The following is a 24781-nucleotide window of genomic DNA, read 5'->3' as shown; positions in this document are numbered from 1 at the left end:
AGGTTTCAGAGCAAAACAACAACAAAATACATCCTATGTAAGATGGTAACCAATTAAAGGTTAAATAAAAATTTATTTCAATAGGAGCAATCAGTGATTTTGAAAAAATTTGATTTTTTTCTTTGATCAACAGTACCACACCCATCCTAAGGTTGTGCCTGGTACTGGTGATGCATCTTAAAAGTTTCCAGCCCGGCCCTCAGTAATTTTTAAGACCCGGATAACCCCTTTAAAGGAAATCTACCATCAAAGTTAAGCATGATAAACCAGGGACACCTCCGTGTAGCTTCACAAGCTGTTACAATGTGTTGGAGCAGTCCCCGCCTCAGTCTGTGAGAGATACATCAGGCAGAGGGAAGGGTGAGACAGTGTAACAGCCTGTGACGTTGCAGCATGGAGGGGCTCATGTAACATCCCCATTAGAATAATTTTTACATTTGATTTTAGAACAGAGGAAGTAATGGATAATAAATATAAGAATATTACTACGGTGTCCGGATCTATGAGTAAGATATGAGTAAGGCATACCATGCCTTTGCCGAGACCCAGGTGTAGCATACGTTCAGCTGGAGAGATGGACTCCTGCACAGGACATCCCGTGTGCTGAGATACAATAGACATGATTGTATGAAGAGCAGAGGCGTCACCTGATACAAGTCTCCCTCGTGTGGGGAAGAGACACCTCGAGGCACTTGTGTCTGCACCCTCCCCCGCCCCGATTAAGAGTAGTCCGATTCAACAAACCGTGCTCCAAAAGCTTAACCAATGATCTGTGATTATCCGTAGATTCGGAAGATCTATACGACACATAAACATGCATGTCCAGCTACAAACCTTACCAGAAAATCAAAGAGTCACAAAATACTTACGTATTACAGACCATATTTCTTTTTATTTTTGCTTCTAAAGTAATGTTAAATCCAATCCACATACACATACAGCGCACATAAATCTTGTATACCACCAGTAAGGAGAAGGATGGTAAAGATGGAGAGGTAGCATGTTATAGAGCAGTCCTAGTCCTATGTGATTACAGGGGTCTCCCCCCCCCCCTCCATTATCACCCCTTCTCCATTGGGATGTTAAACATTAATTAACACCCCATCAAAACAGCTAACAGTCTGCAAACCACGTCATCTTAAGCACATAAAAAGACATAAAAACACAAACACACAGAGCTGTGCTGAATAAAATACAACAAAAGCAAAAAATCCTTGACAGTTGTTACATCACGCGTCATGTGAAACAAAAGAGCGACTATCAAAGCGCACTGGAAACCATAAGACATTGCTTTTGCTTCTCTCTCCTTCCACTCTTAGTTGTGGATTTGGACCAGCGCCGGCCTTCCTACTTTATCTTATGAAGTAGCCATAAGTGTATACCAAGGAAAAAAGGGAAAAATTCTAACAAGCAGTTTTACCCATCTAAAACTATATATTTACATATATAATAATATATATAATTTTTTATTTTCTTTGGCAGAACACTTGTGACTGGTGCACCAAAAGAGGGGTGTCCTGGATAACAGGGGGTCCTGCATAAAGTGCGAAGAAAAAGGTGCCACAAACTAAACCAACTAATAGGAGGTGCAAAGCGTCACCAGACCGTCTTATACGACGCCATCCAGCATCAGACACACGGATAGATCTATAAAGCTCTTCTTACTTTAAGAAACCTTTGATAGATTTGGGTGCGTAAAACAAATGTATTCCCATCACTGCAAACATTCTAAAGTGTACCCTCAGCGGAGGCCGGGGTTGGAGGCAATACATCTACATCCGCGTGCCATAGGCTATTATGACCTCCGCTAAGCGTCTAAATCACTCAGGATTACGAGGGTGGAATGTTGTATTTTGCCGTTTCTTTCCATAGTGCATTTCCAGTAGGATATGACATGTACTGCACAAACGGAGACCACAAGGATGCCCCCCCACCTGCCAGTATGCATCTATGGATATGGTAAGCTATAGCCAGGAGCTTCTGAATGTAGCCTTAACGGTAAGGGTGACTATTAGTTAGTAATGTTATATAGATGCCTGACAGAGACGACCCATGCCTTTAGTTAAAGGGTCTTTTACAAGATTGGTCAATACTTGCTACAAAGACAGAGTATTATGGTCAAATCTATTACGGTTATGCTATTAATGGGTTCTAAAAAAAAAAAAAAAAAAAAGGGAGAGATTCTACCAATCACATCCTATAGCAAATCCTAAGATAAAACCCAGATAGTTGTTGTGTGGAAAATTTATTTATTTTTTAAGGATTGTAGCTGTAGTCAGAGCACTCTGGTGCACTGGTGAGTGAAAACTCTTCAGTATTATGCTGCACAGCCGCTCTGCTGTAGCGGCTTCTGTTTGAATACTACAGCAGTTACCTAGAGGGAGTGGCTTTTCAGTGAAGAGATCTCACACAGCAGTGCACCAGAGTGCTTCAAGTCTAGCTACAACCCTGGAATATAACTGCATTTTTAGAAGTCCTGTGGTTACCATCAACAAACACACACAAAGGTATGGTTATACCCCCAGGAATTTACCTCCTCCTGATGGATACATGACTATTGTTTTATGGCTACACAACAATGCCAGCTTAAAATAAGTCTGACATATCACCTCATTAGAAAAGAGAGTTTGCTTTCCAATATAAATCGTTGATCAATGTGGTTATAGGTTAGTAGGGTTTAGTAGGTAGGTTGCATAGGTAGTTTTAGAAGAGTTAGGGTTGATTAACTATACCTGAAAAAGTGTCAAAGAAGAGAGTCTAGCTTCTGGAATTCAGCAACGAGAGAGTAGAGAAGCATACATGTATATCAGACACAACAAAGTTAATGACATCGAACTGAAAAGACACAACGGAAACAAGAAACCTGCCGAATAGGCAACGGAAAACGATAACAACATCCTTTAGTCGGATTTTAGAATACATAATATGTCACAATAGGGACAGATTAGAGATTACATTATAAACATGGGAAAAATGGAGAACATTGAAGATGGAGTTGCATGCATATCATGCACAGTACCGATGAGGAGATCCAAACTATGGCCTGCTAAACAGGTGAGCAGAGAGGTCTACGGACTCCCAAACCCAATCAAAGAGGATCGCTCATAGGGACACCAGTCCATTTGCCGCAGCACATACTGGGCCATGGTGCTGGACTTTTTGGATACATAGTTGACATTGGAAGTTAATGATAGATAGAAGCAGGCTAATGATTTGGATCCCCCCAGTCTTCGGTGGTTAGTGCCGGGACACGTACAAGAAGCTGATGGAGACGCATGCAGCAGAGAACTCCATTTTCCTTACCTCCTGTAGCAGGTCGGCCTGCTCGATGGCTTTTAGAACGTTCTTCTTTGAGGTCTCCTGGACTTCTCCACCCAAGAGAAATTCATCCAAAATAAAATACGCCTTCTCAAAATTAAAGATGATGTCAAGTTCACACACCTGAAAATAATCCCAATGTGAAGAGGTTTTATATTACCAAGCAGAAAAGATTTGTAGACTCTCTACTAGAGAAACCAGCAAGTTTTGAGCGTCAAACTGAGGGTCCAGGACTATGGAAGGACAAAGTTCTGTGTTCCTAGCAGTCCGCATATTTCATCAAAAAGCAATAAAAGAATATACTGGACTCATAAACTATGCTCTTCGGACATTAAAGGGAACCTGTCAGTTAAACTAACCCACACTAGCTAAACATAACAATGAAAACTGCTATTATACAGCATTACAACTATCCCTGTATCGTTACTACCATACCTGAAAAATTCCACTTTCCATTTGTAAAGTCGATTTACCATCTATGCATGTTGATGTTGTTCTAGCTCAGCCATGCCTCCAGCTTCCTGACAAGGGGCCTTCTTTTCAGCTGCTACATCATTCAAGTGCTGGCTGTGTGACTGCTAATGAGAATTCCTGAGGAAGGGGTGAGTGAGTCACTGGCCATACGTGATTGGCTGAAGAGAAATCTGCTCCCGCTCCCTCTGGTATTCTCTTAAGTGAGGAGGACTATGGGCATGGCCAGGCAGGAAGGACATGAAAGTGCTGGACACAACAATCACGATGATCGGACTCACGTGGGGTCATATGCATAGATGGCGAGAACACTTTACAAATAGACTGTGGAACTTTTCAGTCATGGAGAAGAACAATATAGGGATAGTTGTACTGCTCTATGATAACAGTTTTCTAAGATATGTCTAGTCAGTGTGGACAAGTTTTAAGGGTGCATTCACACATTCATCCGTGGGAATACTTGCTAGCACGTGTTGTATACACTACAGCCTATTAGTCAATGTACAGAGGAGATCTGCAAAGGTGATCAGGGGAGCACATATGGTATTCAATGAGAGTTTACTACAGATTTTCCCCCATTAGGCTGCAGAATTCTGATTTTATTTCTATACTATAGGGTATATTAGGCATCACTAGGTAAAAGAAAGTGCTGATACTCGGCTCACCCACCACTGCCACAGGAAATAATAACCTACATGTAAGGAGGAACAGGAAGGAGCCGGCTCTAAATTACACGATTTACCGTTCTTGTGAAGTTTTAATGAGAAGTCTATTCTCCATACACTGTATTTAATCTAAAATACTGCAATTACACTCACACTGCCAAAATACTTGTCCAAAAGCTCCACGTAGCGGTGAATTATTTCCAGGGTGATAAGTTCATTGTCTTGGTCTTCAATGGCGCAGCAAAAGTAAAGGCTGGCGTACCTGAAAGGAAAAGCTGGTTTTAGCAGGAATGAATTTTAAAAAGGGTCACATAGAGGATGAGAGGAGAGAATTGACTCCATACAGAATCACAGAACTATGCAACACCGATCATCTAGGGCTGCCAACCATACGGACAGGGATGATTTGTTCAGATAGTAACTGTGACTGGTGGCAATGATAGGGTAAAGCAGCACAGAATTAAATGGAGACTACTAGAAGTTTAACCATATAAAGCTACAGACAGTTATGTATTGTCCCTGAAGATATGTGTAACCCTTATGTGCCGAATTAGTAGCATCTGTATTGTGAAAAATAAATTTATATTCCAGGATTGTAGCTTGACTTGAAGCACTCTCATACACTGGTGTGTGAAATCTCTTCACTGAACACACCATAGCCCCTCTCCCTGAGTAATTGCTGTAGTATTTAATCAGAAGCTGCTACAGTAGAGGAGAGTAGCTGGGCAGCAGCACACTGAAGAGATCTCTTGCACTAGTGTACTGCTACTACTAAGACATCATGCACACAACCTGCTCAGTTAAGTACAGCTACAATTCTGGAATTTAGATGCATTTTTCACAGTTCTGCTGCTACTTACACCACACACAAAAGGTATAGTTACACAGATCTCTTTGGCAAAAGAGTTTGCCAAATCAGTCCCTGCTCCCATGGGGCTCATAATCTAATCAACATACCTGTATGTTTTTGGAGTGTGGGAATTAACCGGAGGACCCGCAGGAAACCCATGGAGAGAACATACAAACTCTTAACTCTTTGCAGATGTTGACCTGGATGGGACTTGAACCCAGACATCCAACGCTGCCGGGCTGTAGTGGTAACCACTGAGCCACCGTGCTACCCAGAACTATTGTTTGTAACTGCACATTCAATGCAGAACCTTCCAAATCCTTGGAGAGCAAGAACTCTCGCCACAAGCATCCCAAAAAGAGAACCCTCTCTATTTTTAAATAGGGGATATGTATACAAGTTTACTAAATCATAGGATCCCTAAATCCAAATCTTTGGAAGGATTCTGTATACATGAGAATATGAGGCAGCTGGCTTATTTTAGCTACTCCATAACACAATGACAAGTGAAGAATACCTGCAGTTCCTTCGCCTCCGAAGTCTTGGAAGCAGGAGAGTGTAAGATGAAGGAGCTATAGACGGGAGGCTAAAAGAAGCCGTCATCCAGCCATTACACTGTAACCTTTCCAGATCTGTCACCCTCTGCATCGCTATTTAATTACTGACACTTAAAAAGGAAAATCTGCTAAAAGCCTGTCCCTGATTGAACGCTCTTGGAGCTGATCCATGTGCCGATGCTGCGGCATCTCCGTGGCCTCTCCCCGCTCACTAACCATTGTGCTATTAGGCTCTCACCGCCACTACATTAATTCCTGAGCTGCTGTCACCCAGCAGTCAGACACGTAGCTGCGGCGAGGCCCGTGGGGAAGACGTTCAGGTTTGAGGAGATGATAATTAGGAACATTTGCCGAGTGCTCCTACATGAATCCAATAAACCATCCATCCGCTCCTTACAAAGGGAAGACGTTATCTGCTCCGGCACAAGTGTTATTATGTCCCATTACTGCAATTAAGATGCACTTGACACATCGCAAATAGCGCAATTGTCTGACGTGTCCGTAAGACTGATAAATAATATTAAAATACAATATAATCCAAGTTATCTCAGTTCTAGATATTCCCACCTACGAGTTATATGCTGTATACATCTAAAGGCTGTTTTCAATGGGAATGTTATAAGTTACACCACTATCCCACCTAAAGTTGGCTTCCATCTTCCATGTACAGGATACATAACATTTACTATGTACAGCACTGGGGTCTTAGCTCAGCCATAGTAACAATCGGCACAACCCGAAAACACTGCGGGGCGCACTGATCGAGCAGGGAATCTCCCTGCATCCATTTAATGCCTCGGTCGCGCTGTCCGCAACATTTAATGGTCTAACACTGATCAGAACTCGCTCTGACCGTGGGTGTTACATGGGGATGTCAGCGGTAGACACCCCACACTTCACAATGCCGATTCAGCTCCGATGCAGAGTTATTACTGCGTGGAGCACTATTAGCTGGACTATGCGTACTAAGAGGTCAATAATACAGCAAGTTTGTGGTTCTGTGAGCTACAGAACCAGTGATACAGACAGCTAAAGAAGTAGAATCTTTATGGGATTCTTATCTAAAAAGGAAATTATATACCCTACAAGAGGAGAGCCGCTAGTTTAATGGGGTAATAGCTGGTGACCGGTTCAGTTTAAGGACCCATAATGACTATAAACCATTACATTACATTTAGAGTAGGTCAAGATTTTACATTACAGCTTCAAGGTAACTTACTGCCCTTGATGGTTAACAATGTTGTATGACTGCTAACCAAGAACAATAACTGTAGCATGTATATATGCAAAACAAAATGTGCCCAATTAAAGGTGTTGTACAGTAAATGCCGTAAAATCACGTTATAAAATAAAACACCTGATATATGTAAATAATGCCCTCCAGCTGGCGCGCTTTGCAGTTGTGAACTACCACGAGTTGGCATCCCGCTTATCCCTATTTAATGAGGTTTATCAGCGTGCGGTCACCTCATGTGCTTTCGTGTGTCAAAATCTACTAAAAAACAAAAACTGCTGTAAACATTTTCTAAGGTCTCCTAAAAACACAAGGACGGCTGCCAACATATGAATGATGTACAGCTCCTTACAGTAATCACATATTTAGTGCTAGCAGGATACAGGACTATAATGCCCGGGGTCCTAGTCCCAACACACTTAAAGTAAATTGGAGATAAGTTCGTCCTGCTCATCTTGTTGTTCACATTTGGACTTCATGAGACCAAGACGCCTCCTAACAATTGATCACAAACAACGCGCCATTGCAAGGCTACAAGCAGAATATTCACAGATGGAAGGGGCCACGGAGCTTAGAGAATGAGAGAGTCATCAGAAGGGGGTAATAGAGAGACTGAAGCGCTCCTCAGTGTGGTATACGGCCATAAACTTCCAGTTCTATCCCTTTCTGTGACACCTCCAATGTGACCACTGCCCAGCAGACCCAGACATGCGATGTTACACAAATCCAGGCACATTTAAGGGAGGTGAGAGGCACCAAGTGTCACATCAGACCATTCCAAATGGTTTACATCAGTGTGATCTGCGTGCTAGAGGACCTGCAAGGGTCCCTGACCACACCACCAGGCACAGGCGTCGTCGTCTTACATGGGGAGCATCCAAACTGGAAGAGGCAGGCGTCTAGTCAATACACAACTGCACTATACCTGATGAATGGTACAGTGACAAGCCCATACCACTTGAATAATATCAACCATGTGATCCAACTGGGACACCCCATGCAAGTGGTCCGAGCCTCTCCTTGTTCCTTCTGGATTGTGTTTTGACAAGCCATCCAGACGTAACGTGTGAATGCAGCCTGAATGTCATCTACATCCCCAGCTCATCGAGGTCACATTATTATGGAGCGGCTGGGTCTGCCATTTCTCCAGACAGGAATCCCATTGAAAACCATAGTGACCAGCTGAGCTCATACCTCTGTACCCCAGAACCTCAATGACCTGAGGGCTGCCCTTCAAGAAGAGTGGAATGCCACCTCTGATGACACCTCAGTCGACTTGTGACTGTCAGGAATGGTCATTGTTCAGCTGTAATTGATGCTCAAGGCCACATGGCACGTTACTGCACCATTCCTATTATATGTGGGGGTGCACCCACCATAGTGTTAGCTTGTGTTTTAGTAAATTGTATGAGATAAGGAATTCTCCATTGAACCTTAAATGACCAAATTTCATAATAAAAAGCACTGCGCAATAAACTTCACCCGAAAGCAAAATATCCCTAACTTTCTGTAGTGTATATTACTTGTATAATATTTAATAAAAAACGTATTGAAGCGCTATAATAAATGGTAATGCCGTCAGGGTTCTGTGACACGGGCACCGGAGCAGTAAAGCAAATGCTTCAGCTAAAAATGCAAGTCACATAATAAGACCCCTTTACTCTAACAACATGTGCCAATCTGTCAAGATCCGTCTCCGATCGCTGCAACATAAATACCGTATAGTCGCCGTCTCTGACAGCCGAAGACGTGGGAATGTCACAGCCCATCTGCCTCCGAGACAGAAATGTCTGCATAATCAGATTAGCATTAAAAACGTAAAGAATATGGACAAGGCAAGTCCCAAAAAAAAAGCTAAAACAAGAAAACAATTCCAGATGGTTCTAATGTTTTACATATGAAGTGAAAGGGATTAAAGTAAGTAAAGCAGCTGTAACCACTAGAGACGGAGGGGGTAGAATGTATACGACAGGAACACAACAGAAATAAGAGAATATAATGTATACCACAGGAAAAATGGGAATAATATATAAAATATAACATAAAACTGGAAGATGCAAAGCACAAAGACTAAAATTGAGAGCTTTAAATACTGGATATGGAAGAGAACCAAAGTAAACTCAATCTCCATCCTTAAAGGGGTATTTCCATGAAGAAGTTTTTTTAAAAAAAATACTCAGGATAACAAAATAAACACATTTTCTAATTCACACAAATATTAACAAAAATAGAGCATTTTAAAGGTATAATTCCAACATGTCTATCAGTCCTGGTGTTTACAATTTTGGTTGCCCCTGGACATGGCTGTAAATCTTCTGGCTATGGTAGGGTTCTTCTCATGAATAGCTTCTCTTGTCTGCACACTGCAGTGCTCTCTGCCTCCTGCCCCCCCCTTCCTGCATTACAAGACCAGCTCAGACATGGGCACAAGCAGCAGTGTGCAGAGACTTACTCTTCTAGCTACAGACAGATAAGGTCCTCATCCAATGCATGCTGTAGGGGAGTTAGCAGAACTGAGTGTCATAGTGTTTTATATCCATCTCATAGATTTTATCATCTCTCATCTCTTATCTTTCTCATCTCTCTTTTTCTTTGTGTCAGATAGTAGAAAATGTTCTAAAGCTGAGTGAAAGTGTATATAACCCTGTACCCTGATAATCTAAGCACATTGTCAGCACACAGCATCTCCTAGCACAGAGTAATCATGAGGTGTCTGCTTTGAGAGTCCCCGCCTACAGTCTGGAATCTTACACTGACCATCACTGAGATATAGGAACATAAAACATCAATAGCACTGAGTAAAATTGTAAAATAAGGGAGTTAAAAATGATTGTTAGGGTACATACGCAAGCGGTATGCCCGCCGTGCGGGCATACCACCATGTGCTGGAGGTGAGGAGGAGGTGAGCCCTCCTCCTTCCATAGAGAATAGCGGCGCACGGCCGCACATCCGCCGAAAGATAGAGCATGCTCTATCTTTTTGCGGTGTGCGGCCCGGATCTGAGCCGTATCTGAGCCGCGCCGCTATTGCCGTCTATGGGGACGTACATGCAGCCACAAATTTGCGGCCGCATGAACGTCCCCGCAGACGGCCATGTGAATGAGCCCTAACTGTGTTGACATCAATATTGGGAATAAAATTTGAAAACTTTCCTTCATGGGCAAATCCCAGTGCAAGTTGCGAAACGTCCATGGCTCTCTTCGGTGGCATGCCCTCGCAGTGCTCACTCTGTCAGAAGAATAAGCCGTGTTCCACATATCCCCTGAAGTACACAAGTCTTACAGACAGCGACAGTCAGATTTCTTACATAGAGAAAAGTTTAGAGGCTGCCGGGGGAGCATCACTGCAGATGCCCCTGCCTTCAGTTCTATTGGACCTAGAAACATGGTTTTGATGTCATATTAAAGATAAGAATCTCATCTTTCAGAATTTATTGATCTGTGTGTCTGTGCAGGAATTTTCAGCTCGCATTTCCAACTATGGCTGTATCCCTGGTAGCTCACAGAACCACAAACCTGAAAGATAAGATTTTTAGCTTTTGAAGGGGCTTTCCCATGAAGCAAAGGTAGGCCCTATCCACGGGATAGGGCCTACCTTGCAGATCAGTGGGGGTCTTTGTGCTTCGGACCCCTCGCCGCTCCTCAGACTAACGGACGCCGCGCATGACCGTTCTGCACCATTAATCTCTGGAGCTGACGGAGATTGGCGAGTGCAGCGCTTGGCAATTTCCGTCAGCTCCATAGGAGATTAATGGAGCGGAGCAGTCATGTGCGGCCGTCTGCTCCATTAGTCTGACAGAGCAGCGAGGGGTCCAATGGACCCCTTGTTCTCGTGATCGTGGGGGTCTCAGCACTGAGCCCCCCACTGATTAACAAGTTAGCCACGGGATAGTTCCTAACTTTGCTTCTTGGAAAACCCCTTTAATATGAAACCAAAAGCATGTTTCTAGGTAGAATTTTTAAGGCAGAATGAATGTTGAAGTAAGGAGGGGGTTACTATTTAGTCATCATTTGTGTATAGTACATTGAAAGAAAGCTGTCTAATACCTGACACACTCAAGGGACAAGAGGAACATTAATTTATTTTTGGAAAAAAAGTTCAGTCTTTTTCTTACCTCAAAACAACCTCTTTAATAAGACTAACATTGCCGAGCCCAAGATCCTCCCTGCCTATAGACTAAGATCACTCCGATCTGTATATCAGAAACTGAGCCCGGGCCCAGCTGGATCCCCACAAGGACAAACTATTCACAACATTTATTAATTTCTCCATCCACTAAACAAAAATTGTTTCAAAGCATCGCCTGTGATTTCGTCCTTATCTTTTTCTTACAAAATCAAAGTAACACTGGAGTGTCCTTGAAGTATATAATGCTCAATCTATGCCAAGAGTGTTCTTTTCGCAATCCCTTTCTTTTTCCATAATTCTTTACAGATGCCATAGTATTAGAGTCAAGTGGGTGGATGTATTCAGCAAACTTATGTCAGAATTCAGTCTTCATTTATTCCAAAATAACATTTATCAAGGGTTTTAGACACTTATATGACTAGTAGGAGAAAGTGGGTGTGGACTAAATAAAATAGGTGTGGCTTTCCAATAAGGGGGTGCACCCAAAAATTATGCAAATGCACAAGAATTAATGGGAGGTGCAGAGTGCAACAAGACAGTCTAATGCTACCTCTGATAGACTCCCAGATTGCAGTGGTATTTCCCTGGTGCTTCACATCTGACGGGTGAATAGCCGCATGTTCATTGGGCACATTTACGAGTGCTTTTATGCCAGTTTTCTGGTGTACAAGCCCTGAAATAATCACAACTACCGGTGAACCGCCAGTAATTGCAAATATTTATGGCACGTCCACGCAAAGTGGGCGTGAACAGTGGTGTTGCTTATATGACGGCCAAAACAATTACTGGCATCAGCAGTCACGTCTTGACCCCTTAATGATCATGAGAACCGCAAATTCAGCCATCAAGGATTCCATTTGCACTAATTGCTTGAGCATCAGGTCTATTTACTACTATTGGAGTGTCAGAACTTGCTGAGCACAGTGATCAGTGATCTTTGGCATTACAATTCACTAGGTCTATGAAAGTTAGCTGAGTGCTGTGAACCTGTTTTGGCCTGACAGGAGGTGGTGTAGACTGGGAAGCAAGTATTTAGGAGTAGTTATCCATTTTTATAGGCTCCCTATACTATTGGTGACATAGATTAGCATATTATATAATTGTCTACATTGTAAGGGTTAATGAACACGTGCACATCCCTGCTCTTGTTCTACAATTACAATGATTACATAGACTATCATAGTCCTCTATCATAAGCGGGAGTAGTGCTGTAACCATAGTAAGACAAGGACTACACGAGAGCTGCCTGCGTTATGTGCAGAGATTCAGGGACAGATGATTTCAGTGACCCGGAGAGGCCACCAAATGTATTTTTAGACTGGAAGCTTTCACAGCAAACACACACATCCTCTTAGAAGTACTACCAGTGTGACAAGGTCTGTGACTTCACCTCTCAGAGAACTTCTGGATAATTTAAAGTGCTAAATCTATAGAGCAATAAGCGCCCTCTGGGGGCATCAGAAAGTGCGTGCGCTCTACTGGGGTTTAGGAGAGGTTTACATTGATGTATCTCTTTCGCCATGACCCATTGAAGTCACCAGGAGATACTCGCTGGTTCACATCTCGGCGCCTGTTCACATCTCAGTTATTTCATCAGTGAACAAAACCTGTTATCACACAGAGATAAGGTATAAGGGAATGATTTACACTTGTTCCGACTGCTAATAACGAATGCAAAAAACTAATGATGTGTGACATCTTTTCTATGACATCTGTGCAGGGTTATTCCTCTGTTACTCCTAATGGAAATACATGAATACATTAAAAGATGGGCGTTACTACACATTCTGGTACCGGCCAATCAGTGCTGAGAAGGACACAACCTTCAATTGAAAGAGGAAAATGTAACTATACCTTTCTAGGAGGAATAGCAGATGGCTCAACATACACTTGCAGTAAAAGATGATGCAGAATTATTATTATTTATGAAATAAACATTTATATAAACCGCCAAGTTAGGAGATCTTTTTTAAGCAGCCGCTTCCCTTAGAGATATTAAGTGGAAAACCCCTTTAACTGTCCTCAGCAGAAAGTGCTAGATATTGTCCCTGCACATCTGTGTAACCATACCTGTGTGTGTGTTACAGCAGGACTGTGAAAAATTGTTTAATATTCTAGAGTACTGTACTGTGGGTCCTTACACTGCTGTGCACTCAGCTCTTTGCATGAGCCAGTCCATAGCCTCATTGATGGGAGTTAAAGCTGTACTAGGTTCCTTAATATATATATATACCACAAGGGGTGTTATTCAATGCAAACACAGCAGTGCAAGGATAACACTGGAATAGAAATGCATTTTTCATAGCCCTGCTGCTACTATCAACAGGTACAAAGGTATGGTTACACAGCGAAGCAGGACTACTACCCAACAATGTCTGCCCCCGTCAATGGGCAGCTTCTCTCTATTGAAATGAATACCAAATATATATATATATATATATATATATATATATATATATATATATATATATATATATATATATATATATATATATATATATATATATATATATTTCATATAAGACATATCAAATATGACATTATTGGCATCTCTATACAAGTCTTCCAAAGCAAAGCAATTGTATAAAAAAAAACCTACATTAAAGACAAGCAACATTTGAACTTCTTCAACTTCAAGTCTGTCGATCAATATCCTGTATAGAGGGGAAGCCTGAGGGGGCTCCAGCTACTGCGGTGCAGGATTCCCCGGCTACATGATACACACAGCATAGGCAATGAGTACATGAATGGGTATACACGATATACCACAGGTTATAAGCCACAGGGGCCTATAAGACAGGGGCTGCTGGCTAATTTACAGGTCCTACAGGCCTGGTGCGTACTCCATGCTGGCTCCTAGGGGGTTAATATTAGGGATAAGAAGGGAGGAGAGGGGAGTGGGGATCCACCTTTTGTAGACAATCTTCAGGTCTCTCCATTCCAGGAAGCTGCACATTTTCGGTTTTCTTGCCAATACAGTCTGGACCAACTCCCTGGTAATCTTCTTCTTCTCCTTGTCAGACAGCGGCACATACCACTTCTGGAGCCGCAGCTTCCCCTGACGGCTGAAGAGTAACATAAACTGCATCTGAGGGGGATGAGAAAACAGGAAAAAAAATGTCAAGACAAGGGTCTTCACTACATGACAACCCCCATGCACGCTCCCAACTAGCCCCAATGCAAGCAAATCAATAGAAAATCAATAAAAGATGCATGACTTGTCTTCCGAGAGGCATGGCTCCTGCAGGACCTGACGGGAGGATTGTGCTGAATGAAATCCGGGACGTGCTCTGCTTTTATTTCTCCATCACAATAGAGAGGTTGTTCTGTAACAGAGGCTTATCTGCATGCATAGCTCTGGCAAAATCCCAGATACAGCCCTGTGACACACGTGAGGAGGGGAATGATGAGGGTGGGAGTTACTATGCAGAAAGAGAGAAGGCATGGAGCTGGAGGGGGGTCACCAGACAGGGAAACTAGTGCCGAGACGCCGATGTCATGCCGCCGCTCCGAGGATTCCTCACTGGGTGTTTTCTCTCCGCATTGTAAGTAGAGGACGTGTTTCCACATACTGCAGGGGAATCTCGGCACATCAGTCGCTGGCAAGGACTATACATAGAGAGGGCAGGGGCGGCTGCTTTATATCTGAAGAAGGAGAAAAGTTTGACGATTTTCAGGGTGGAATTTGGGCAGGGGGGGGGGGGGGCACGGCCGCTGGCTGCATTGCAGGAGTTGGATGTGACGGCTCTATCGCCTCAGCTGAGACATTACGGGAATAGAAGTGCAATCCGCACGTCTTCAGGGACCAATGTATATTCTAGGTAACTATAGACAGGCAAACTGGGCACGATAATCATAACATATTATACTGTCTCTGACATCTCACAAGAGTGATCACAGGTCCAGCAGGTGCACCAATCTGTATAGCGATTTTTTTTTTTTAATCAAATTTTTTTTTTAACAGATTTTTATGAGAAAACATACCCCCCCCCCTCCTCCCACTCTTCAGACTATATAGCGACTTTTGACCCTCTGGTGATCACTAGGGTTCCCAGCGGTGAAACCTGGTCTTTCCACGATACAACATTTCCCCCATAAACACCCCCCACTGCCAATCAATAGGATAATTCTGTGGGTCCCACCTCTGGGATCCGAACTGATGGAAGAACTGGGATCCCCTACTATCTGACTGGAGGTCCCCTCACAGAAGACCACCGTTGTTCCAATGACAGTGATAGTCGAGTATAGCACAGCTTCCAGGTTATTCTGCCGTGACTATATTTTCGAGGTGCAAGTCTGGAGACTCATGGGTAAGAATACCCCATTACACTAACAGCAAAGTGTACCTGACGTTGGGTATAGGACCTCTGACCCTTTAGTGACCGCAAGAAGATGTGGTGTTTAGCCCAGCACACGTCCCTGTATGTACACCTTCCTAGTGACTGGTGGGATCCGAGACGCACCTGATTTTCCTATGGCCGCAAAATACTTCTGTATTAGACATGTTAGCGGCCCATGTCTACAGTATACCCCCCCCCCCCTTCCTTTCCCGTTTCTCCACTGTATGGCTGACAAAACGGCTATATTTCCTAGCAACCAACCACTAAAAGGGATGACACACAGATTTTTTTTTGGGACACTTCTGACTTAAAGTTTATAATTTAAAAACAACAAATTTTTAAATATCAACAAAGAAATTCTATGTACCGGTACTTTACTGGGGTTCATGATATTAATCTTCTGAGCCACTTAAGCCTTTGTTACTGGTGACATATGAGCTGAACACGTATATTAGGAATGGCCTCAAACAGAACAACTAGAGAATTCACGAATATCAACAGGACATTGACGCTTTATGTATCAGCTAAGGGTGCAGTTACACCCTTAAAATCTGACGTTTAGGGTGCGGTCCCATGGTGCGTTTTTGCAGGATTACCACGCTTTTGGCTGGTTTGAATCAGTTTTTCTTCATTTCTGGACATGTAAGCAGTTGTGTTAATATCTTTCATAGCTGCTTACACTTCCAGAAATGAAAAACAAACGAAAAAAAAAAAATGGATTCATACCAGCCAAACGCATGGTAAGCCTGCAAAAATGCACCATGGGACCGCACCCTAAACGCCAGGTTTTGAGGCTTTATTCACATGTTCGGTCTAGATTGTGCTTCATTCGGATTGGGTTGGAGCTCAGAGCAGAGACGCATGTGATCGGTAAGGCTAAGTGTCTACGTTAGGAAAGCACACAAGGTAAACGCTTAGCGTATACATTGACAAACAGTGGCAGATGGAGGAATAGATGTTGCTTCCATTGGACCACTATTCCTCCCGTACACCAAAGACGGGAGCAAGGTAGGTCTTTCCATTCTGCAGTCTCCGCCTGAGCAATGTATGCGCTCAGCGGAGGCGAAAGAAGGCTATGGGGAGTGGATGCAGCGTATTGCACATCCCCCCCACAGCCGTGCCAAGTTGATACATCACTCGGCAGGAGGGAGGACCCGGTGATGTCACTGTCCTTATTAGGACAGCGACATCACTGGGGGAACACCCTATTCATCAGCAGCAGCCAATTGCTCCTCCCACCCTTAGGCAGTTTTCCTGACTCGCCCAAAAAGGGGCACGTCCTTGGCAAAAAAGGGGGTGTGACCTTGAAAAACGTACACCATAAAATTCAATACTGTGGTGCAGAAAACTAGAGCAACTCAATAGAGGTCCAGAGTAGGACTCACCAGTCTTATACTGCACCAGATTGATTATCCAGCATCAGACAACAGACACAGGGATTAATCTGGAGCAGCACAGAACTGTCTGCACTGGACTAAAGACCCAATACATCTCCCCAATTGTGTCTGCAGATCCTACGTGTCTCTTTGGTTACAGACTAGAAAGAAAACTCAGTATTTTTTTGCATTGTGGCTCAGACTACACACAGAAATTGTACTACCACACACACACATAGATTTTCATAGAAGCTGCGTACATAAAACTGCTGACTCTCTACCTCTCGTACACCAGGCTTCCATTAGAGCCGTCTCCCTTTCCTCCCACACACTACCGGCAGCTAAAAGCACAGAAAGCAAAACTACAGAGCGAGCAAGAAATCAAGAGTTATCTTCCGCGGGTCTTATAGCACATCATATTTCTCGAAATGTCACAAGGATAAGTCTTCATCTCTGAATTATGTTTTCCGGGTGTGATCTTTATGACGTCACCCATCATCCAGGAACATCAGCTCCTTCTGTGCAATAAGTAAGTGATAAATGTGCAATATAACAGGCATGTAATAATATGATCAATGTGCAATGTAATATGTATGTATTAAAATGATGACCATCAGACGACCACAAATGTGGCCTCATCGACTCTTGGGTATTAGGGTCCCCCATCACAGCTGTGGTGCAGATCTGTCCTACCAAGTACCATAAGGTCTCCACCCTACAATGCTGCTGGTCCTCTCTAATGGGTAATAGGCAGGGGTTGGAGCCGCTGGACAGATTACCAGGTCACAAAAGGGAATCTCTCTTAGGGTAAATTCACATGGCCGTCTGCGGGGACGTATATGCGGCTGCAAATTTGCGGCCGCATGTTCGTCCCCATAGACAGCAATAGCACGGCGGAGATACGGTGCCACACGTGTGGCACCGATCCGGGCCGCACATTGCAAAAAGATAGAGCTTGCTCTATCTTTCGGCGAGTGTGCGGCCATGTGCCGCTGTTTTCTATGGAGGGAGGAGGGGCCACCTCCTCCTCCTCCTCTCAAGCAACTCAATTGCTTGAACTCTATTATAAAGGGCAAACCTGTAATCTGCAGAGTATTACACCTGTCAGTTTAATGCTGACAAGAAGCCATTTAGACCTGGTCTCTGGTACAGCCTAATGGGTTAAAGTACTTGGCACATAGGCCACTATTTGGCATCCTATTGACACACTGGATGAATCCAGACGGTGGCTTGCGCTATTATACAATACTATACCCAGCCTTGCCTGCCGTAGAATTACACCATGACTGATTGACTTTCAGTCATGAAAGTTTCCAGGCTGTAGCAAGTCCCACTCGGCCACTTGGCATGAAGGTGATGTAAAGGGGGAAATAATCACAATTACTGGATATTAGTTCGCTACTAATTGTCACTGATTGTACACAAGAAAACTGCTCTACAAGCCCTGATAAATGTTCTGTTTATGTAATGGGGTAACAGAGGGAGCCAAAAAGCATGAGCCGGGGTGTACTAGCAACATAAGAATGACTTAACATACCCAACATTTATAAATACTGTAGCTAGTTTATAAAAATAAGGAGTATTTTATGTGTTAAAGGACACCTGTCATCAGGTCTGTGTCACTAGTCCTGTCACTACTACCTGTTGGAGCAGCTCACAAGGATCCCATCCCAGCCTTTATCTAGTTATTTCATACATTATTCATTGTAAAATCATCTATTTTTTATCATGTAAATGAGGCTGGTCACATGGTCAGAGGCAGTGATGTCACCCCTGTTACCCCTCCCCTCTCCTCCCCCTGCTCATGTCTGTGTGTAATGTATAGTAAAGCATGGCTATTGTGTGTGCTGTATCTGCTGACATGCTGCATCCTCCTAATATACAGGTGAGAGACACAGACATCAGCTACACATGAATCTGACATGTTCTGCTGTAACATGGCTGCCTGGAGCTGCTGTATCTCTCCTATACACACACACACATGCACACACAGGCTGCAGGGGGCGCCAGCACCAGGAAGCACATCATTATACAGCCTCACACCATTATACAGGCTGTCAGTCAAGCACTGGGGGTGTGGCTGTGCCTCCCACTCATGAATAGAGTGGACAGCTTGAATATGCTAATGCTTCATTGGACATTTCACAGGTCATTTGCATACAGCTTTAGGACCTCATTGCTTAGGTTTACAGGCATGTAGAGGGACAATGAAGGGATAGAGGCAATGCTTTCTAATGGCAGTTTATGAAAATATATTTAGTTTAGGAGGGTTATTTTGCATGACGGGTTCTCTTTAAAAGGGGATATCACTGTATCACCGCTGCAGTCTGTGAGGTTTAAGTTGTCTCAAAGTATTTGGGAGGAGACCTAGCTCCTGTGATTCCACTTTCCCGCTGCGTTTCTATGTAATTTGACAACTTGTTAGGCCAAGTACAGATCAGGATCCTCCGTTCTGAGGATACCGATGTATCCTTACAATGGAAAGCAGCTAAATATCCCACTGTATCCTAATACAGTGGGATCTTCTCTGGTTTTTCTCCTCCTCCCAAAAAGTTAAGAATCTCCAAACTTTATATGGACAGTTACATCATTGTGGGCAAGCCCCACCTGCCAGTATAGTCTATAGACACATTTAGCGTGTATGCAGGGAGCTTCCGAAATGTACACGCTAAGTTCCAAAAACGCGATATGAACCAGTCTTACTAGTAAGATGGAACACAGGGTGAATTTCAGAAAATTTCATTGGAGAAAAAGCTGATTAGGAGAGAAGGAGGAAGGATGATGAGATCAAAGGTAATGGGAGAAAGAAGCACTTTACTTCCACAAGTTTCATTGTTTTCTCTTTTACTATTTATTTACAAATAGTAACTTAGCAGAAGTATCAGAGGATCTCATAGAATAGAAGCCGAGAATGGTTATTACCTGGAGAATACATGTGAGGAAAGGCGACAGATCCTCCTTAGATCATGGCACAATACACGGCTCTACTATTTCATCACACATGATATTTCTCAAGCCGCCTTTCTGAGAACAAAGAGTCTGAAAATTGCCTCACAACAACAGGAACTGAGCCGTGAACAAGGGATCTGAAGAATCTTATCATCCCATGTATGACCATCCACACTATGGATGAATCTTTCACCATTTGGGGCTATTAGTGGGGGCGGATGTCCCACCAGTTTGTGTGAATGATCCTATACACAGATCGCTCTGAACTGAAGATGTCTTGTCTTAAAGGGATATTCCCTAAGGACACACTCGCTGCACTTTAGATGCTGTGGAATTGCCGGTGGATAAATGGTGGCAGCAGAATATCATAAATTCCATCTACATGCCAAGTAAAAACACCACAGTGTAAAATCTGCATGTATAATACGTATATTTCTGCGGGATTCCACTTTTGCAATGCAAAGCTTCAGCTCTGGCTCCCTGCTACACGGAAGTCACTGCCAAAAACTGCATCAGTTGTTTTTTGGGCTGGCTTTTGTTAAACCACTGCTGAATGTCTGCGGCAGGTAACCCTGGGTAATCCAAGGCTTGTAAAAAGTTTGCATATTATTCTTTACCAACAGGACAGGGGATAAGTAGCTGACTCCTGGGACCACATTTGATCACAAAACTGGACCTCCTAGTGATCCAGACAACAGGTTCACAGGCCGTTACACTGTCTCACCCTCTCCCTCGGAATTACCCCCTCTCTCTGCGTGCTATAATCTCAGAGCAGCATGGAGTATTAACACACAGTGGGAGTGTGAAGTGCTCCTGCACAGTGTAACAGCTTCTGAAGCTGCAGCATGGAGGTGCTCTGTTAACACTCCCTAGAGCCCTTTCACCTCATTAGCATAAATTTTGCAGTTGATTATAGAAGGAAGGAGGAGCCATGGATAACAAATATAAGAAGATTACCACAGTCACAGTGCCTGGATCTATGAGTAATGTCCCTGGTTTATCATAATGGATCTTGATGGTAGATGTGCATTAAAGGAATCCATAAGACTGGTCTGGCCCTGGGTGAAAATACGTCTGATGCCCCTGCTCTAAGGGGTATAAATAGAATACTGTGTATCATATACATGAGATTAATAAACAGCAGGTCTAGAATCAGTGCGCAGGACAGCAGGCCTCTGGCAGGGCAGGCGAGAGGTTATCCCAGCAGATGGCAGCTGGACATAGAGGTCAACAGAATACAATGACAATGAGTCTCTTGTTTCATGGCTGGATCTCAGATAAACTGATATTTGTATCTGTAATAAAAAGGAAGCATTGATGTGGATGAGATCTCAGTAATTGGGTTTGGGTATATATGGTCTGTATCGCTATATAATGGCAGGTACGGGGCTCATTTAGTTGTTGCCTTTCCGTCAGAAAGTGTTTTACTTCTAAACCTGCTAAATAATTCAGGACGCTGTTCTATTCCTTCAGCTCGAAACATAAATCTACCTCCAGAGATGAGAGAAACAAGTGACTGTTATTCAGATGCACATTGTAGGAGTTGGACCTAGTTGACAAAGGCTTAGGTGATAATGTGCAGCCCCATTCATCCTGCACACACATCACCGCTCCATTCATGTTACTAGGGGCTGCTGAATATAGACATGTACAGCACATCCTATAGATAGAAACAGAGCAGCAACATATGGAACCCTGGATGATTTGCAGGTTAACAAAAGAACCAAGTGGATAACAGATATAGAATTGCAAAGAGAAAGGCGCAGTAGAAGGTAGAACATCCTGTGGTTGGCATATAGTGGCATTAAAGGGGTTGCCCGACTATTAGAGAAGGGCTTTTTAAAGAAAATAAAGCGTTATTTGCCTCCTGCGCTGCTCCCCAGCCCTGTGCACCGTGTTCCATCACCCTGGGATGCCCACCTGTCTTCTGTGCCAGCATCTGATACAGCGCATGGACATAAGGACTGCTGGGCATCCCAGGTTTCAGAAGTTTTATGAGCAGAGTTGTCATGTCCCCATAAACAGACAGGCCGGGTTCACACGTTGCGCTTTGGTTGCGTTTTGCATTGCGTTTTAAAACGCATTACAACAGCTGAGGAGAGGTGATTTGCCTAATTACATTAGTTAACGCTCTGTTAACGCATGCGTTAATATCACATTTACAATGCGTTTTGCAAACGCAAATGTTAACAGTAAGGCAATTAGGCAAATCACCTCATCTCAGCTGTTGTAATGCGTTTTAAAACGCAACCATAGCACAAAGTGTGAACGTGCCCACAGGGTCACAGCGGCCCTGGGAGACCGATGGAGGAGGCGAGTAAAGCTTCATTTTATTTAAAAAGCCCTCCCCAGCACGTCTGCTACATTTTTCTAATAGTCGGACAATTCCTTTAAGGGTGCCGTCACACAGCGCGTTCCGTTTTTTTTTTTAAAGCAACTGATTAAAACCAGTCAAACGCATGGTAAACATACAAAAATGCATGCGTTTTCAGTCCATTTAAAAACAAACTAAGAACACTCCATGTGACAGCACTCTAAGGCCGCGGTCACACGTACCGCTAGACGTCCGTTCATAACATGACGCTAGCGCACAGGGGAGGTCCTTGGCCCGAACGCACATGCGTTTCCAGAGAAACGCATGCGACCGGCTTAACAATCACATGCGTTTCCCTGGAAACGCATTTGCGTTCGGGCCGAGGACCTTCCCCTGTGCGCTAGCGTCGCGTTATGACAGACGCTTAGCAGTACGTGTGACCGTGGCCTAACACTCTGGATATATTATGAAGCCTCCGCTGCGCCCCTTGTCTTAACACTTAGCTAGTGTTCACACAGCGTTTTAATTGCATTCCAGTATAGCTGATTGAGGGGAATGGTGAACGTGCGCATGCGGTCTCACTGTTTACGGTCAGGGTGCAGTCACGCGTAGCGATGTGCCACTGTCTAATCATATTAGCAATGAATGCAACACTAGCGGAACGTGTGACCACAGCTTCATAATTATCTTTCCTTGCCTGTATGTCACACAGGTGCACATTAGTATAAAGGAATCAGAGCTGTGTGACTTGACATGAGCTGTGCACCTTGACATGGCCAAGGATACAACGAGCCGTGCACCTGTGTGACATCAACATTTCTATCCACTGCAGCGACGTTTCCTACAGAGCAGCTCTAGAAAATTGTAAGTTATTGATACAGAAAGTATATAGAAAACTTGTATCACTTTTCATTACACCAACAATAACTTAGCAGCTGGTGACCTCCTGACACCTCCGCACTCTGCTCCCCCGGGGGCACAGCTACAGGATGTTACTTTTATAACCTGGACAAAACCTTTAAAAATAATTTCATGTAGGCTGCCACCCAACTTTCCAAGAGGTCTGAACGGCAGAGATGTGTAAGTGTAGCTCTCCAGGAGCTGACACCTGCAGCTAACGGAGGTAAGTGATGCTGAGGAGAGCGGAGCACATGGAGAGCCGCACATGAGAGGCCGCGCAGTGTGCACCCGCCCCGAGCATCGCGCGGCGGCCCCCGCCATAGTCACCCCGCACGGCGGTCACATACCCTGAGCTGCGCTGCACCGCGGCTCCTCTTCTGACACTGGAGCCGCACGTCGCGCTGCCGCCACCAGCTAGCCCCCGCGTCATGACGTCACAGCGTGCATCCGGGAAGGGCGGAGGTCCGGGTCCCCTGTGTGTACAGCATCACCTGCCGCGGCCTCCAGTCATGTAGTGTACACACAGGCGGGAGCCGCCTCTTATAATGCAATATTATTTATAGGAAAACTGCCATTGTAGCCACAGTGTAGGGCTGTGTTCACACCATACAGCACGTGTAAGCGGTGTAATATGCTGCGGTACTGTCTGTTCAGGAGCAGGTGCACCGTGTTGGATGCAGTTATCTGATGGGAGCTGATGGTAGCGCATAAGTACAAAGAAAGCACTGGTCCTAGGGCGCGTTCACACATGAAGTTAACATAATGCAATATAACAGCTGAGGAGAGGAGATTTGCCGGATAACATTGCCTTAACATTTGTGTTTGCAAAACTCATGTTAACATATTAACTAATGTGTTAAAGCATGTGCATTAACGCTGCATGTGAACGCACCCTGAGGGCGCGTTCACACGTTGCGTTTTGGTCGCGTTTTCATTGCGTTTGAAACGCATATACAACAGCTGATGTGAGGTAATTTGCCTAATTACATTACAGTTTGTTTGTAAATGCAATGTTAACGCATGCATTAACAAAACGCATGCGTTAACATCGCATTTACAATGCGTTTTGTAAACGGAAACGTTAACAGTGATGTAATTAGGCAAATCACCCCTCCTCAGCTGTTGTATATGCGTTTCAAACGCAATGAAAACGCAGGTCACAACGCGACGTGTGAACACGCCCACAGGATGTTGCCACACATGGCGTTTTGAACCCGTTTTTTGTCCGTTTTTAAGCATTCCGTTAAAAATTGCATACGTTTTTGACAGGTTTTACCAACTATCTTAATTAAAACTGGTCAAAAACGCATGCGTTTTTAACGGACTGCTTAAAAACGGGTTCAAAACGTCATGTGTGGCATCACCCTCAGCGCTCATTCACATGGCCGTCTGGGGAGATGTATGGTGGCGGAGTGGCACAGATCCACGGCATACACGGAGAAAAGATAGAGCATGTTTCATCTTTCCACATGTCTGCGGCCGTGCACCGCTGTTTTCTATGGAGGGGGGAGGGGATCACAGGTTCAAACCAGCCAACCTCATGTAAAAACTGATGGGTTTTTAACCCCTTAAGGACGCAGGTTATGTTCGCTTAGGGCGTGTTCAAACGTTGCATTTTGACCTGCATTTTCATGACGTTTGAAACGCATATACAACAGCTGAGGAGAGGCGATTTGCCT

The 24781-nt window shown here is 44.0% G+C and overlaps 1 protein-coding gene across 6 annotated transcripts in view; it reads right to left on the bottom strand.

Moving 5' to 3' along the window:
• The window catches only part of AP1S2 (adaptor related protein complex 1 subunit sigma 2), a 51483-nt gene extending 27885 nt beyond the window's left edge, over window positions 1-23598 (bottom strand). For 4 of the 6 annotated variants that reach the window (XM_072138443.1, XM_072138444.1, XM_072138441.1 and 1 more), the window contains exons 1-4: window positions 14442-14605; window positions 14133-14311; window positions 4608-4716; window positions 3304-3441 (exon numbers count right to left, since the gene is read on the bottom strand). In XM_072138443.1, the coding sequence (XP_071994544.1) occupies window positions 3304-3441; window positions 4608-4716; window positions 14133-14311; window positions 14442-14459 (444 nt within the window). In that variant the 5' untranslated portion in view covers window positions 14460-14605. Of the gene's footprint in view, window positions 1-2693; window positions 2765-3303; window positions 3442-4607; window positions 4717-14132; window positions 14312-14441; window positions 14606-23449 lie in introns of those variants that run through there. The other 2 variants (XM_072138447.1, XM_072138446.1) reach the window with 2 other exon arrangements.
• Between the last annotated feature and the right edge of the window lie 1183 nt (window positions 23599-24781).

Source organism: Engystomops pustulosus, chromosome 2 (genome assembly GCF_040894005.1).
Source record: "Engystomops pustulosus chromosome 2, aEngPut4.maternal, whole genome shotgun sequence".
Taxonomy (NCBI): Eukaryota; Metazoa; Chordata; class Amphibia; order Anura; family Leptodactylidae; genus Engystomops; species Engystomops pustulosus.
This window is presented reverse-complemented; position numbering and strand designations above follow the sequence as displayed.